The sequence below is a fragment of the Harpia harpyja genome, chromosome 14 (genome assembly GCF_026419915.1).
Source record: "Harpia harpyja isolate bHarHar1 chromosome 14, bHarHar1 primary haplotype, whole genome shotgun sequence".
Lineage (NCBI taxonomy): Eukaryota > Metazoa > Chordata > Aves > Accipitriformes > Accipitridae > Harpia > Harpia harpyja.
Window position 1 is genome coordinate 37935745 of NC_068953.1, and position 17806 is coordinate 37953550.

The window sequence follows — 17806 nt, forward strand, 5'->3', positions numbered from 1 at the left end:
ACCTGCTTCATTCTGTGCTTTATCTGTTATTGGCACTGGAGCAGAATGGTGTTAAGAAGAATGTTGACTTGAAAAGCTTCACAAGCAAACATTGCTCTGTTGCTAAATCTGTGACTGAGGTCAGTTGCAGCGTTATTTTAATTGTAGTTTGTACAGCAAAACACAATTAGCCAAATAGGTTGGTAGAATAAGTACTGAATCAGCCATAGCTTGAAACTGGCTAGCATCATGCCCTGAAATATTAATATTTCATGTAGTGCTCCCCTCAGACTGTGTACAAAAATAGTCCCTGTCCTAGTAGAGCTGGAAATGGCGGCTGTGTAACTGTGCCTGGCAAGGAAAGAGCAGAATGTATTCTTGTCACTTATGCTTTTATTGGGATAACGTGGCGAAGATGTCCTCTTAAAGAAATATAATTATCTCTTGGCTGTAGGAGAACACTAGGTCACCCTGCAGTAGAAGTTAAGGTGTCCTAGAAAGCTTTCCCTCTTTCTTTCTTTCTTTCTTTTCTTTCTTTCTCTGTCAGCAGCCGTATAGAAAAAGTGGGCCAGCTGCAGAGTGCTGACTTACTGTACCCTTTTCCTCTGCAAGGTTCTGCTTTGACTCGCTGTCTGCTGGTAGATGGCAGTGAAGACCAAAGTGCTGACAGATGGAGACTCCATGGGGCTTCAACTTTAAGCTGACGAATCCTATTTCTTCTTTTCCTAATGGGGGTAATTTGCAATCGCTTTTGACAACCCATCAGTGCCAGTTTTGGGACCATCACCTTGCCACCTTAAGTCTGTCTCTTGTGCTATGCTTCTGCTGGCCTTTCATTTTCACTATGTTGGATGAGATCTCTGCATATCATCCTCAAGTAAGCAAAAACCGCAGGGAAGTCACTGGGCTTACCTAGCTTCTGCTTAAAAGAGAACTTTGTGAGCCTAGCAAGGAAGAGATGACGCCTTTCAGTAGATAACAAGATGAAACTCACTTCTTGTTGAGCCACCATCTTTTGGAATAAATGTTATATTCCTCTTTGAGGCTGCAGATGGTGGTTTGAAAGGACATTGCAGGTGCATATTGGTGCTTAGTATCCCGAAGATGTAATGTAGCACCTTCAATGCTAAAGCTGATTTATTTTCTGCTTGGAGACCTTCAGCTTGAAAACTTAATTTCCTCCAAGTATTATTGCCCGTTGTAGGGACAGGTAGTATGTGATCACTCAGCAAGTATGGAATGTTCTTTCCTGTCCAGCTTGCTTCAGTTTCTATACCTGACAGCTTCTTTTTGCACAAGACCAGAGAATTAGTATGATCTGGTGTCTTCATTCAGTTTGTGTCTAATGTATCGCAAAGTATTTTCATGTTTGGTGTGTAAAGATAGATTTTAGGTGTCAGTTTTCTTAAAGATAAATAAAACCCGTAGTACCTTGTTCTTGTATATCATGGTTATGGTTAGCATCATCTTGCAATTAGTCAGCATTTGTCTAGCTTCATCCATTGGTCTTGCTATATGATCATGTATATTGACTATTGTTAGCAAAGCCATTTTTTGCCTGTGTGGATGCTTACAGACTTTGGTCAAGTATTTCCTTTACCTTCTTAGGTATTCTATCATCCTTATGGGATGATAAAACCATAGTATTTTTCTTAGGTAATGAGCTCTTTTTCAGCTCCCTGCTGAAGAGATGTTTACTTAAAAATCAGAAAAAAAGAGAAGATGCTTAACATATTAAAATATTTTAAAGTGGCAGAACTTCCTTAAGGGTTCTACCAGAAGGCCTGGAGTTAGTTTTAATTTCCAGTGAGCAGTATCTCTGCTAAGGAAACTGGCCTCTGCATCCTCTGCAGCAGCATCCAGCGTGGAGGATCTGTTCAGCTTGTCAGTGCATACTGACAGCTCTGGCTGTTCCTGAGTTGGAGCGAAATCATGCCTTAGAAAATGCAGCTAAGAGTTAATAATTCTGTAAGCAGCAAATGCATGTTTCTTTATATGGCAAATGGTCAGAACTTCTGCAAAGCTCACGCATATGTTGGAAATCCTGTTTGAATTTACACAGGCATTTTGAGAAAAGCCTGGGTTGATCAGCCTCTCCTGATGGTGTCTTTTCAGATGAATACACACATACTAAGGAAGGCTGTAGCTTAAGTATTCTTACAACCATGATTTTTCTGTTGTTCAGAGGCTTATTTTAATTCTGCCTCTAACAACATTATCAATCAGCTGCATTACTGTCCAAAAAGAATCTTGCAGGAGTAAGGCGTGGGATGCTTTCTGCATTTGAAAAGCCCTTGCCTTTGAAATAGGATAATTCCTTTAGCACTTAAACTTGCCGAACACTTTCCCAAAGAGTTGTCATGTAATTTGGGGAAAGAGCAGGTTCAGCTGATGCTGTCTGGTTGCACAAGATGTTTTACTTGTTTTTGTTTGCTGCAACTGATCAGAACTGTGAAATTTGCTTAATTCTTTTAGCTTGCAGCTCTAGATAAGCTGTCACAAACCTGTGCTCCCTCTCTATATCTGTCTGTAGGGGTTGCTGGTGGTAAAGGGAACTCTCCTTCAATAGACCCTTGTAATAAATTCCAGTGTCTGGGGGTCTTTTCCTGGAGCACTCAGATAGGACTTTGACTGGATTAACAGATCAGTGTCCTGCGATCACACAGCAGGCCATGTGTGACATAATTAGCAAGCTAGAAAGCGAATGGGCTTTAAAGGTGATCACTACCGCACCAGAGCCATCTGCTTAAACCAAGGTTCAGCTCAGGCGGTCCATTGATCCATTGTAATCTCTCGTGAGGTATTAGGCTGCAATGGGCTGCTGTGACAAATGTGGCAAAGAGCAGTGACATTATTTATAGAGAAATTAATTCAGAAAACCTTCTGTTGGTATTCAGGGCTGTGTTTTGCTTGTGGTTGCCCAGCTTCACCTGCAACCCTCCTTAGAATATATGTATTTGTGCATAGGCTAAATGAAATGGTTCTGTGTTGGAGGGATTTTGACTTCTGCTGCATTACAGATACCCAACAGTACCCAGGAGTAGTGTCACTGTAAGGTGTAACAAGCATAAAGCGTAACAAGTCACAGCACGTGTGCAGACCAAATCTTGCTGCAAGGAAGAGTACCTTGATTCAGCTTTCAGAAATTCCTGTTAAGACAGTGTCAGTTCAGAGTCCTGATGCCATGGGCAAGTTGTAACCAGAATCTCTTGACAGCTGTCTTTTAAAGCTGAAGGTACTGCAGAGCCGCAGGGACCTCCTGAGCAGTGGGGAGCAAGACATGGATGTTTCTCAGCTTCCCACACTGGGGAACGGCTGGGCTGTCTTAGTTTTGTAGGTTTTTGGTAGATAAGTCTGATGTTGAGATTTCTCCCTTGTCCATCAATTTGTCTGGCAAACCAAGCCTGAAGGACATTCTTGCAGATCTTCAGTTGAGATGCTGCGTGGAGAGACATGGGAATCACAATTTTTCTTCTCTAAGATAGGCTCAATGTGGGAAAGGAACAGCTTCCAGGGAACTTGGCACTTATTTTCTGTTCAAATTCTCAGAGCTTGTAATAACTCTCTCTTTAACAAGCAGCTTGTAAACACAGTTTTTCTTTTGTTTCGTAGCTACTCCTGACATCACTGGCCACAAGCGAAGTGAAAATAAAAATGAGGGGCAGGAGGCCCTCATGTACTGCAAGTCTGTGGGCTTCCCACATCCCGAGTGGGTGTGGCGCAAGAAGGTCAATGGAGTATTTGAGGTAAGAAAACTGCATGTCGGGCATGTATTAACCTGCCAAAACCCTCAGTAAGGAAGGAAATGAGCACCTTGGGTTTAGGGGTGTATTATTTAGGGTGCCTTATAACTTCTCAAAATGCAGTTCCTCAAAAGTCTGATACATTAGTGAGTGAAGCTGAAATTTTTCAGCAGCAGTGAGTATAAAATGGGTATTTATATTGTTGTGTGAACAGAGTTGCTCATTGCATTGCTGCTGGGCAAAGTTATGAACTGTCCAGAAAGATATGATGTTCAGGGTATCTGCTACAAATTGCAAGACGTGAGTTATGAAATGTGATTTAAAAATGCATTTGGTTATAAATTTCTTAAACTGTTTTTCAGTTTTACTGGTTGAGCTCACAACACTTACTATGAGGATGTGGTAGTGATACCTACTAGTGTTTTAAGCGATCGTATTTTTTCCATGTAGCAACTGACCTAGCGAGCAAGAAAATTTGACCAGCAATTGGAATAGCAGAAGAGAAGCTGGAAGTTGCTAAGTCCTTCAGCCCACCTATTTTTACGTTGCTGTACGATCTGCCAGAGAGGTAGCAATTTGATTGATAGATGAAGAAAAAATGTTAAGCAAATAACAGTATGGGTTGATTGTTCACTGTTAAGTGCGAGCTTAAATTTTTATGGGACAGTGCTATATGAGTGACTTACCAAGTGCTGTGAGTCATCAGAGTCCTCTGTGGTGGTGTGCAGATTTCCCTTCACACTTCTTCTGGTGAAGTTATTTGATAAATTTATCAAGATTAACTTTCAGGAAGGTCAAACATCCATATTTTGTCAAAGTTTTGCCCCTTTTTGATTCTTTAAATGTAAGCAACTCTGGAATTCTCTTTTTCAAATGCAGAAAGAATGTGGTGCCTTGAATTCCAGCTTTTATAAATATTCCTAAAGTCAGTGGCTTAGGCTGCCCTGCCCACAAATCTGTGAGCAGTGCGTGTTTCTTTTTAAAAACATAGCAAAGGCAAAATTTTATTAGGGCCATCGTACCTCAGTTAGAAAATGCTATCTAATGTGGTGTGGAATAATCTTAACTGGTACTGCTTTTTCTCTTTTCCCCCCTCTACACTGAAATTGTTTTGTCCCCTGCTAGGGAATGTATCCTCTCTCCTGTTACTTGTCTCATCTGTTTAGGTCAACCTGTGTCATCTTACTGCTGTTCACTGGTGAATGGAGTGTAACGGTTTCTCTTGAAGCAAAAGGGTGGGAACATAACATGGTAGCTTACATGATCACAAGCACTGGCATTTCATCGCTGATACTGTTAAAGTAGGATGAAAATACAGGTTGTCAGTTAAGTTGGCATTTTTTGTTGTTGTTTTGAAGCACAGTTCACTTTAGTAAGAGATACAGAATAAACACTAGTAGTAGGCTTTTCTGTTGCATTAAGGAACCAGCCTCTTTGCAAGAATCCCTCAAAACTCTTCTAGTTGCCGTGACACAGAAATGAAAAGGCACCAGAACTTACAAAAATTCTTGCTCTTCTCCTTTTCCACCTTTCTTCTTTTATCAGGACATCAACAACTCCTCCGGCAGATTCTTTATTTCAAATAAAGACAACTACACTGAGCTCAGCATCACAAACCTACAGATAAACGAGGATCCTGGCGAGTACCAATGCAACGCAACCAACCAGGTCGGCTCTGTCTCGGTCACAACCATCCTCCGTGTCCGCAGCCACTTGGCTCCCCTCTGGCCCTTTTTGGGGATCTTGGCAGAAATCGTTATCCTCGTTGTCATCATAGTTGTTTATGAGAAAAGGAAGCGGCCGGATGAAGTCCCAGATGGTAAGTGTGCTCAAAGCCACTTGTAAGGAGGAAGAAAAAAAAAAAAGGCAAAGCAAACTTATGGAAGCAGAACGGAGTGGGGCTTTGTGGCAGGAAGGATCAGCAGCCCAGTTAATTCAGCTCTGAGCCCTTTGCTTTCTCATCTGTTCCCTCTCCAGACATAAAGCCCAGCAAGCACAGAGGGTCCAAGTGTTGTCCGAAGTCCTAACACTGGATTTCCCACAGATCTCAGACTATGGGGTGGGAGGGTGGTTATTTCACTATCTTTAAAGCTTTTGTTGCACAAGGGGTGTAGCGCTCCCGTCTCTTTCCTGCTGTAGTAACCCTGAGAAATCCTGTGTGTCAGCCCTAAGGAGCATGGGGCAGCACAGGGGGAGAGCTGGAAACACTCTTCCATGTGGCATCTGGATTAGACACTGGGCAGGTTTTGTAAGGAAGCATTACACTTAAAGGGATTGGGACCGCAAAGGTGCTTCAAAAATAAAACATGTTTTCAATGAGTGGGGGTAAGGCTCTTATTTTGGTGTGTAACTGAATTTTACTTAAGAAATCCTCTGGAAACTGTATCTAATTGTAGTAGCCACTGACATATGTTTTCTAAAGATTAGGTTTTCATTATCAGGTTTGATGGTAGCACTAATTAGTTAAACTGTCATACAGAAAAAAAAGTAGTAAGTGTTTCATCCTTGAGCTTCTTCTGCATATCTTCCTCTTTAAAAGATGGGGGAAGGGGCAGTTTGAGGCTACAACGAGTATTTCAAAGAACCACATCAAGAAACAGTCTTTAATGTGACACCTAGCTGCTTACTACAGTGTTCCTCAAGAAAACCAAGGAATCTTTGTGAGAAGCAGCTGGTATGCCATCGTGCTGTAGCAACATGACATGTCCAAGTAACATAGTAGGTGCTTTAGAGTACGTGGAGGGCAACACGCTGAATCAGTACGGGAAGCATTGAATCATTAGCATCTTCCTGGGTTGGACAAGCCCTGTAGCATGGTAGGTAATTTCCAAAGGCAGCTGTGTTGTAGCTTGTGCAGCAACAATGTTGTTGTTGAGCTGCACAAGGGATTGATAACAACGCAGCATGACATTTGCCTTTTGTGATGAAAATATAGGTGCTGAAACAGTGATCTGCTTGTGAAGTTTGGGCAAAACCAACTTCATGGTTCCTGAGCTATGTTTCAGAGAATGAAAAAAAATAATCTTACAAAACAAGTAATAAATGTTAATACTTTGAGAATGGCTGAGGCTTGGGTCACTTCTGTAGCAGATCAAAACTGTCTTAAATAGTGCATACCTAGAGGAAACTAGCTTTTGATCTTAACCACTTGAGTATCATTTACTAACTGCTTATAGAGCATGCATTGAGACTGGTCTAGGTTTGTAGACAACAAAATATAAACTGTGCATGTTCCTCTGCATAACTAACAGCTTCACGGTTGCTAAGGGGTTTATACTGCCAGCAGTTTGTCCTCAAAGTGGCTCTCAACCAGCCCAGAAAACTTCGAAAAAGACCATTTAAACGTTCTCTTGCACATGTCCCATATTGCTATGCCACGTTGGCCTAACTTTGATGTCGGGATGGCCGGGGAGACACTCGCCTCTTTGGTGGCTGTTCATAGTTCCCTGTCTTTCAGAATTTCATTTGATGAAGTTTCACAAGGACCGAAACAAGATATGAGATTGTAATTTGATGTGTAAATATTTGTTGAAAGCAGCCTCTAATGGACTTAATCCAATAGAAATTGGCTTTGACTTGACCAGATTGCAGTGCAACCACCATGTTAGTGCGATTAAGCACACATTGGAGGTGAAGAGTTCACTACCTGTTTGTTTCAAGGGCTGAAGTTTTCCTGGCTAGTCTGGCTGCTCTTCAGATGCCTGAGGGATCCACGCTCATCATCTCTGATGGAGGTGTCCAAGATGATGAGCCAAGTAACTGAGGTTCCTAAATTTGCTTGCTTGGTCTGCTGTTACTTTAAAAGGCAGCTGAGCTTGAGTCCTGGAGAGTGATGCACCTCTGTGGTGGACAAATGTTTTCCCTGTCCGCTTTCTTGGAGGACAAAATCCAGTACTGAATATCACAGTCAATATCTGCATATTGGGTTTGCCTGGATGAAGAGACACAGTCGGCATAACGTCTTCTCAACTAAAGGCCGACTTGAGTCCTACATTCCCTTGGATACTCTTGCATTTTCTGTAATGGCATTTGAAGCTTTCCGTGATATCGTGGTGGGAAACACCTAGAAGCAGGGGCATTTGACAAATGCATATGTGAGAAATCAGTAGTCTGCTGATTTCCACACTTGGATGTTTTACTCTAGGTTATTCTTAATTTTATTATTTTAAATACATTGTTATGAAATGCCAAAGTTAATGTTTTAATGCAACAGCATGCTTATTTGGAATTTAAACTCTCTGCTTCCAAAATCATACGTCCACCTCCACATGCTGCAGTGAGCTGTAGCGGGTAACATCAATGAGCCTAGAGCTGAGCCAGCAACTCATGCAGATATTAGTCTAAACACCATATTACTTAATATAAATATTATTTGGCAACAACTGTGATCTCTCTCAACTATCAGCTGGTTTTCTGAATATTTTTTTTTTAGTATAGGTTTCAATGTGTTAAGCTTTAAGGACAAGGGCTGTGGTTATGCCAGATCTTCATGTGAAGCTGCTGCAGCAAAAAATGATTGAACTGTTGGTGCCTCCTTGCTAACGGGAAAAAACTGGTAGTCTCATCAGCAGATAAACTCACTGATGGCCCTTCTTGCTGGGGTGTGAATCTTGCCCTTGGACCACTCCAAATTTTTCCTTAGACACTGAGATTCTTTCATATTCCCCACCATCACCCTAGTCCCCGTCTTCCCATGGTGGAATTACTCTGGACATTCCTTAGTCACCAGATTTCTCTGATGTTCTGCCTTTGCTCTGGAGTAGCAGCTAAAAGCAGCCAAAAAAACCCCCCAGCCACGTTTGAGGATGGATAGCCATTTGGCATCTTTCTTTGGACTGCTGCCTAGTGGATTGTTGTCATTTGGCTTGGCACGTCCTCCTGCTGCAGGCTGTCTATTCCTGCAGATAAGGTGTCTCCTACCAGTAAACAGCCTAAATGTTGGGGTGCAAGCTTTGTACCTGTAGTCTCACCCCTCTGCAATGCTTCGGGGTGCCATAGATCCCACCTTAGGAAGCGGTGTCTCCCATGTTCAGTCAGGCTTTCTTTTCCCTTGAGAATCCTCTGATGTAGTGGCTAATGTCTGCCCTGTTGAAGGGATCTTAGGAGTGAGGATTTCTGCATAGACCTAGTGTAAAGGTGACCTATTCAGGACACTTCAAGGATTTCTTAAAGTTTGGGAGAAAAACAGTGATGCTAAACATGGTAGCTTCCCCTGTATACAGAAATATCAAAGCCTTTCTGGAGCTGAAGGAACTGTTAAATCGACAGTCTGGAAGTACACCTGCAGCCCGTGCAGAGCCTGACTGGTAACAGCGTAGGATGAAATGCAGTTGAGCTGCATTTATCTTGCGTCTTGCTGGGAGATGCTGGTGCCCACGCTGAGCTCTCACCTCGTGCAGTACCCAGGTGACATAGTTTCTAGGGCTGGCTTAGTTAAGCCTACACAAGTTACAGGCAGCCCTTTGGAGTGTGCTGACTTCATCCCCTCAGACAGAATCGGCCCAAGCTGAAAGCTGGAGCAGGGTTGCTCCAGACTCCACTACTAACAGGCACACTTAATTTGAGTCCTTTTGCCTTTTGCAGCTGTACTAGCTTGCCTTCGCTGAGGTGCCACCTTCCAGAAACTGCTCATCTTGCTGTTCTTTTTTGAGAACTGTATTGAACTATTTATTTAGCATTTCCACATCTCCAGAGAATCCTCCAATTCAATGTAGCATAAGGTACTGAGGCAGAAAATCCTGAGGGTCCCCCCACTCCACCCTGACTGATGAAGAACTGTTTTTACAGGAATATGATGTTTCTCAGGCAAACCTCAGAAGTATATATAACCCTTTGACAAACCAGATCAGTAATTTCGGTGTTTGTGTTTGCAGTGCACTTGTATACGCACAAGAGGATATTTGTAAGAACTTCATGGAAAAGTCAGTGGTCTTACAGCTGCATCAGCCTTAAAAAACCAAGGCTTGAGGGCCGTACCATTTTGGTGAGGCCAAACAAAGAAGTGCCAAAAAGGACTTTTGATAACTGATGCTAAACAAAAGCACCCAGTTGCTAGTGGGGAATGTGACTGTTTGGAGAGAAACATTATCTCTGTCCTGGAAGGTGTCTGCGATGCTTTCCAGAGCACTTGGGAACTCTACCTGGCCAGGCAAAACAAAGCCAATTGAATTAATTCCCTTTCTCTCATCTCCGTGTTCCACAGGCTAAAAATTACCTGTCTCAGTGTGCCAACTACCTCATCTCTTGGCAGATGGGTAGAGTGACAGATACCTGGTTAAATTTGGAGCAGTTCTTCTCAGTTTACTGTTTAGCTGTGGAGTGAGGGCACTTAGGTTTCAGAGTTCGGGGGGGATAAAGGGCTGTGTGTTACAATACATTTATCCAATGTGTTCGCTGGCCTTATGAAAGGTGTTACCTCTGTCTAGAAGTGCTGCCATGCTGGAAGAGCAAGGACACTCCTTTAACTTTGGCATTTCCTGACTGCAATTTTTTTTGCATGGACCTTGCTTTTTGTGTTTAGTTGAATTGCTTTTTATGCCACGGAACAGGGCTGCTCAGTAGCAACTTTGCTAGTATTTCCTCCTTCACATAATTCAGATTTGTGAGTGAATTTGTTTTTTGGTGGGTTTTTTTTTTTTTTCCTGCTGCTGTATAGCAGAAAAAGGAACTTGGCACCCGTGAAATTTGTATTTCCACCAGAAATGGTGCAAGGATGGCATTAGCGGATCCCCACTGTGGGTTCTTGCTGTCGTGCCTGTGGATTAGGGGCATTCTCGCCCTCCTGGGAAGGCGAGGTGACTGCAGTGAGTACCTCCAATAACCTGCCTGCAGGTGCGATCCCTGTTGCATCCAAATTATGTGCTGGGAGGCGGAAGGGAGGGCAGGTTGCACTTGAATTTCTGCATCCTTTCGAAATGAGAGTTTTGACTTGCTTTACACGTGGTAAAGCAATATACGGATCGCATGCCCTTTCCAGAGAGTGGCTAGGTTTTGTAAAATCAAGAGTGGGTGAATAACGTGCAGCTTCCAGTGGCTTTTGGTGATGAAAGCTGCATGTACGTGGCATGTTGAGGCCAGAGACGCTGGCACATCGCTGCATGTACAATGGGAAACAGTTTCAGCAGGGGACTGCTGATGCATTTTGCTCAGAATGCAAGTTGCTCGGACTTCCCTTGACAATAAAAGGAAGCAAATAGCTTTATATTCCTCTGTGGTATAGCTTAAGCTGCTTATTTTTGACAGACGTAGTGATCAGCCATTGTGACCTGAATGTAGTATATCAAAGATTCCTAAAGAAAGTGTCTATTCTGTTGTTGTTGGATCATAGCGCCTAAAATTAGTAAAGATGCTGTTTTAAAGGGTGTGTGCTGGGGTAAGTAGAAAGTAAAAACTTCTTGGCTACATTCCCCCGTAGGAATGTAAACAGTTTTTACTTTAAAATCCATATTCTACATGATCTTTAGTTCAAAACCATGAGGTGACTGGGTTATATATAACATGTCCTTTTTCATTCTTCCCTTCTCATTTCTCAGCTTAATACAAAGACTTTCCATAAATGTTTTTCTGCTCTGGCTCTGCAGAAGCTCCATCCATATCCCCACATTCTTTCTAATACTCTTTTTTTTTTTTCTTGACTTTCCCTGTTCCTGCTGTTACTGTAAGTAATTTAAAGAACAAAATGTTTTCACTGAAATGGTTTACCTTGTACCAACTTAATTTTTGGATTTTTTTTTTCTGTTACCCACACCTTTCTCTCCCACACTTAAAATTCATCAAGGGGAGAAGATTGTCAGACAGGCACATTGCGAAACCATGTAGTTATCAACTATACCCAACAGCAAGCATCGCTGTATCACAGTGGTAATCAAATAGCCTGGCTCCTCCGGGCCTTTATATACTAATTTGTTAGATGCTATTGTAGGATCAGAATTCTTCCAGTCTGATGTAAGTAATCTTTGCCAGAGAGTCTGTTGCCGATACACTTGTGCCTTCCTTCCATTTCAGAGCAACTGCTTTATTTTTATTGGTTCGCTTCATAGAGCAAGACTAGGGTCTCCATTCACCTCTTCTTCCCCCTCCTCCCACAATATGTTCCTGTTAATGAAGCCAAAGAGAAGAGCGTTGCTCCAAACCCGACGTGCATGGTGGTGGTAAATGCCACCTTTGAGTCTTTGCATGCAACCAAAGCCCTAAGTGGTTAATGCAGGTTGTAACGCTTGTGTCCCTGTGAACAGCTACCTTGTGAGAAAGCATCACGGTCCTGCGTGACTGTGGACTGCTTTGAGTGCTTGATGTGGAGCCTTCCAAATGTTTTACGAGTTAAGAACTGAAAAATTTTGAAAAAAAAATGTTTTTTCCAACTTGGGCAAACATCTAAATTCTTATAAATGTTCTTCTCAGAAGTTTTCAAGCTACTGTCAAATTTTCTCTTCCCAGAAAGCAAAATCTTAACCTAGCTTTTCAATACAAAAATTCCCCAGTCGTCTCTGTAATAGTTCCAACAAATTGCTTTGCAGACCTTAGAAGATTTAAGACAGGACCCCAAAGCTGCCACAGACGCTGGCTTTTCCTTTTGAGCATGTGAACAGAAACTGAACATGAGTTTCGTTTTAATAATGCTCCCATTCACTACTGATCTGTAAAGGCAGGTCTGAGGGTTGCCACGTGCCAGTGTAAGAACCATTGTTGAAGCTGCTGGTGTCGACTCCTCTCTGTGTAGATTTCTTTGCAAGTTTTAAAGCACAAGCAGAAATGTAGAGTCCCTTCACATGCAAAAATTTGAAACTTAGTGCTGGAAGTACCCATTAGTGTTTCATTTTTAACTTCCAGCAGTCATAACAGGCTACACAAGATTAATTTGATGTTAAAAATAAATACTGTAGCTTTGCAAAGGAGGTAAAAGAAACTGAGTAACATCTAAAATGCCTAAATTTATAAGGCTGAAAGGGGGAGAGCGGGCACAAAACACCACCACCACCACCACCCTTCTCAGACTGCCAAAGCATGGGTTACATTCCCAGACAGTTAATAGAAGTGGAGGAGCTAAAGCAAATCAGTTTGTCATCATCTTGCAATTTTAATGTCCATATATTTTTGCCTGGAAGAATTGATTACACATGTTACACGATGCATTAAGGACAGCAGCAATTCTAACCTTTCAGTTCAGAAATGTGCTGTTTCAGGGCAACACTAAGCAGATGATCACTATACCCACAAGAAAGGCTTGGCTGGTTGGGTTTTTTGGGGTTTTTTTTGTTTTTTTTTGTTGTGTTTTTTTTTTAAATCTTGTATTATATAAACAATGGGGGTTTTGGAGTCTGCAGATCCCCTCCAAATTCAAAAGGAAGTACCTGCAAAAGGAGGGGTTTAGTGTGGTCAATTATAAAATTACAGCTCACCTGGCAGCATTTCGGGAGCCCCATGGGTGCAGAATGGAATGAAGCAGTATACTGGGAGGATGTTCTCTATGGCCATAGGTTGTACATACTATTAGAGACAATCAGTTACTAGAGCAGGTCTTCTGGCATAAAGGTTTTGAGTTATATTGATATTTGTCAGTTACTATGACTTTTTTTTTTTTTCCCCTTCAATTGCATCATACCCTTAAAAAAATGGTGGTAAGTGAGAGATCTGCATGCTTTGGAGTTTGTTTAATCTCCGCTTCAGTCTATACAATGCACAAGTCATAATGTTAACACTTTTTCTTAAAACTTCTTCATTCACGTTCACAACTAATTTGGATTTCAGTTTGCTGTTTTTAATCTTTCTTTAGTCTAATTTTGTACTTATTTTTCTGTTGTTCTGTTGCCCCCTGATTTCACTGAGGTTTCAGTCTTTGTCTGTACTGTACTGGGGATGCTTTTCCAGCAGTTAAATGGCTGACCAGGATAGTAACGCGCAGAGAAATTTTCCTCAGTCTTATTTTATCTTCGTTTCGGTTATAGATGGGAAAGGGGCGAGTGGTGGTGATCCACCATATAAGCTTAAGTATTCTAATAGGCATTTTTGTTGGATCTTTGTTAGGAAAACACCTGATGGCAGCCTTTATAAATGTGAAGCTTTGTTGGGTTTTGGGGTTTTTTTTAAACACACAAAACTACTTATCTGAAATAGGCATCTAAATATTTTAACAGAGAAAGAAAAATGGTTCTTTTATAGCGAGAGAGCTTGTATCTTAATGGTGCAGTCTGATATTTCTGAAGTCCAGCCAAACAAACTCTCAAAGATGTCAATTATGCTTGTTAGAAAGCTGAGATAAGAGAGTCTTAAAGCAGAATGGCATCGGTAGCAGTACTGATCTGGGGGTGGGGGGAACGAAGGGCTTGCTGTCTGTCTGAGGCTCTTCCCAGCCAGCGTGTGGAGTGCAAAGCGCAGCCTGCTTTAAGATCTTTTGTGAATCAAAAGATGCTTGTGGAAGGAAGTTCTAGACTTACTGTGCTTTGTGTTTCAGTACCTGATGTGTCTCTGTATATCTCCACTGTATATACAACAGCACATTGATGTCTGGTTGTCCTTACTAGTCCTAGTTCTCTCTGTATCTTGTCCGATAGTGTACTGTTGCTGGTAATGGACTTCTGTGGACACTGGTGTGTCGCTAGTGTGTTATTTTGGCTGTAAAGCTCTTGGTTTGTGGTTAGTTCTTTATTTTTTTGAAGTATTTTTTTGTTCCGGTCACTGTCTGTGCTAGCGGTGGCTTTGCCTATCCGTTGCCTTCAAGGTACAGGTGGAGTAATGTCCCCTTTGACTGACATTACTCCTAGCGTGTGCTCATGCGGATGCCTACACTGTTAAGACTGTAATTTCCATAACTGCTTCATGTGCACTAAGCACCCTTGTGGAATCCTGCTGAGAGTTTCTTAAAGACTTCAGTGAAAAATCCCTCCAGCGTGAGGTGGAAACGGCAACTGTCGAGTGCCAAAAACATCAGGTACTGAATTGGTTCCCCCAAAATACTTCTACAGGAGCATTAACTTTCTGGATTGATTTTTGTAGTGCTGTTTAAATGCAATTCTGTCTTCTGTACTGCAGCTTGGGAGCAAAATAAGGTGTTTCATAATTAAAAAAAAAAACGTTCAATTGGTCACGAAAGAGCGAATGCGAAACATTACTCATTGGCAGATTTTTTTTTCCAATTCTTAAAAGAGAATAGTTTTGCCAAGAGACACAGGCGGAACAATGCTGTCAGTCTTCTGTAGCTGAAGTCTGTTGTGTCTGGAGGTATTACAACACCCCTAACTTTCCCTGGCATTTTGAGCCCTGGGCTCTGTCAGGCACACACACAATGCCTGCTGCTGCCCAAGGACTACGTTTGGGTACTTCATTCAAGTATTGCACCTTCAACCTCCTCCTAACCTGGTCCATTCTAATTAGACATTGAGAAAAATGGAATATGTAGAGGTCATGTCATCCATGAGGGAAGATGAGTATACGGTGTATATGCTCTGTTGTGTATATACCAGTAATTACCCATCAGCAGCTGAAGAACAGCTTAAAAAATATATGTATATTAAAAAAAAAAAAGAATCAATGCAAGAAAACAACCAGCAGGATTTTACAACTGAAACGTTGGTTTGTCTTCTCATCTATTTTTTATGAGATTGAACCACTGGAACTTGGGGACAAGATGAGTCTGACCATATTGCAACAATCTGTCCGCTACAGTTGCAGTTCTTCATGACAAGCATTCAAAGTGTTAACTAAAACCATCGAAGCAACATACCTGCCATTAAAACTTGAATCCAGAAAAATAACTCCATGAATCTTTGCACTACCAAGTGGAATGGCCTTTAACGCTGTAGATAGATTGGTTTGCTGTTTGCAGTTCAGCCGGTGTATGGTGCAAAGACTGACTCTCTTTTTCTTTCCTTTCCTTGTCTTTCCCTGGATTGCATCGGAATTCTTGCTGCAGATGATGAACCAGCTGGGCCAATGTAAGTGCATTTTAAGAAAAAAAAATTACTGCGCTTAATAATCTGAGGGTTTATGAGAGGTTGCAGTACATCAGGTTGATATTACGTGCGACATTACTAATGGTAATGGAGCCTTTGGTTTGTTGTTTGTTAGCGTTGGTATCTGTGAGGTCCTTGCTAGAAAAACAAATACTGCTGGAGGAGTTCGAAACAAATACTTGTGCTGAAGCCACACGTGGTCTTCCTGACTGCCTGGTGTAGCCAATTTCATACACTTTTTACAAATATCATAAGCAAAAAAAAAAAAAAAAGCTGCTTCAGTTGTAAAAAGGAAGCAGTAAAACTAGGAAGCAAACTGACAGATGTAGGAGGTGAATTGCACTGGGCAAGAAGGTGGCAAGATACAAAGTCTAGAAGTTGTGTTGCCCTTAGCCACTTAGGAGGAGGAAGAATGAAATGCTGTTTGTTATGTACAAAGACATTTTTTTCTATGCTTGTGACTGATTTTGGTGCATTGTTTTATTCTTTCTTTCTCCAGGAAAACCAATTCTACAAACAATCATAAAGATAAAAACTTACGCCAGAGAAACACAAATTAAAAATGCTTATCATGTAAGTATGACTTGCACACATCTCAAATGGTCAGGCTAAAGTCCTCCTTTTTCTGTAGTGGTTGGGGTGCCTAAGCGTAACTCGTTCCATGTATTAAAAAGTTACCAGCTGCTCAGAGGATGGCACTAGCCTTCCTGCCATGCTTCAGAGAGCACTGGGGGTTAGCACAAGATTTTTTTCATAAAATATGCAGGTAGTTAATGATCCAGTAGCTGTCGAACTCCATATAATCACTACTCTTGCTAATAAAAAAAACCCCAAACCTTTCCTCATTCAATCTTAAAATCTAGAAGCTAACCTTGGTTGGGAAGCCTTTATCTTCGTTTAAGACAAAAAAAAAACAGATGTTAAGCGCTTTGATTGCACGTTGTTATGGCACATGATGTTGAAAATGCTGCCAGGCATTGACTAGCACCTTTTCTCATTTCTTTTTTAGAGCTTTAAGTTTCTGAGAGACTGATGGCAATATGACCTGCTAAATTTAAGGGTTGGAACTCTTGGTTCTAGAACTCCAGTTCTGTCTGATTTTTTTTTTTTTTTTCCCCTCCTCCTTTTCAAGTGGGCAACAATATGACTGTCTAAAGCATGCCTTATTTAGCCTCTCCTGCAAGGATGACCTAGCCAGATAAATTTTAATAATGCTTCAGTGTAGAAGGTGTAAACTATTTTGGGCTTGATGTGCTGTGAATGTTGCTTTTTTTTTTTTTTTCCTTAATCTATTTAAACATTAGAAGTAGTAAGTCGATTCACGCATGCGCCATTTTTTACTTCCTGTAGCTGTTAAATTGGCAAAGCTCTAAGACGCACTGCTGCCATCTAGTGATACTTTTTGTAAAGTACAGCAAAACTTAAAAATATATACAGTATATATTTATATTTGGGGGGAGGGGGAAAACTAAAATACAGTAATTGTGTTTCATTTTTAAGCTGCTGATATTCATTCCTTACTGTATGTCTGAAAGATGAGAGAATTATACTGTTCTGGTACTTAGAGAAGTAATATAAATTGAAATTATCTTAAGGGCTTAACCTATATAGAGAGACTCGGGTGTCCTATAATCAGACTTCAAAAGCTGGAATGGCCTGACATGGTGGTGGTGGAATGCAGTTTGAAAACAAAAACAAAACTTCAGTTTATAAATATATATATATGATTGCTTTTTAAGTGATTTTTTTTTTTGTTAACTCATGTAAATTCTCAAATCCTTTTGCACTGATGTGTTCAACATATTCTTGTACATTCAATTCAGGCAAACTTTTATAATTTTCTTTTTTTTTTTTTTTTTGTTTAAATGATGAAATGTTACAGCATGGTGATATTCTATGCAACTAGTTATACTCCTTAGTTTGACACTGTAATTTCTCATGATTTAAAGATTGTAGAAATAGACCTAACAGGGTTCTCATGATGTGCGTAACTGTAGATGCATGAACTTGTGTTCTGTGTATTTGTTGAAGTGCAATGATGTATAAAAAGTGGATTCACCTGTTTTTAAAAATAAAACACTGACAAAAAACAGCGTGAGACTTCTTCAAATATTTAATCACACTTAAGCTTGTGTA

The 17806-nt window shown here is 41.1% G+C and overlaps 1 protein-coding gene across 1 annotated transcript in view; it reads left to right on the forward strand.

Moving 5' to 3' along the window:
• NPTN (neuroplastin) overlaps positions 1-17762 on the forward strand; it is a 59115-nt gene extending 41353 nt beyond the window's left edge. Inside the window, exons 5-9 of the mRNA XM_052807093.1 lie at positions 3592-3725; positions 5268-5541; positions 15631-15652; positions 16170-16243; positions 16680-17762. Of these exons, the coding sequence (XP_052663053.1) occupies positions 3592-3725; positions 5268-5541; positions 15631-15652; positions 16170-16230 (491 nt within the window). The 3' untranslated portion in view covers positions 16231-16243; positions 16680-17762. The remainder of the gene's footprint in view (positions 1-3591; positions 3726-5267; positions 5542-15630; positions 15653-16169; positions 16244-16679) is intronic.
• The last annotated feature ends 44 nt before the right edge of the window (positions 17763-17806 follow it).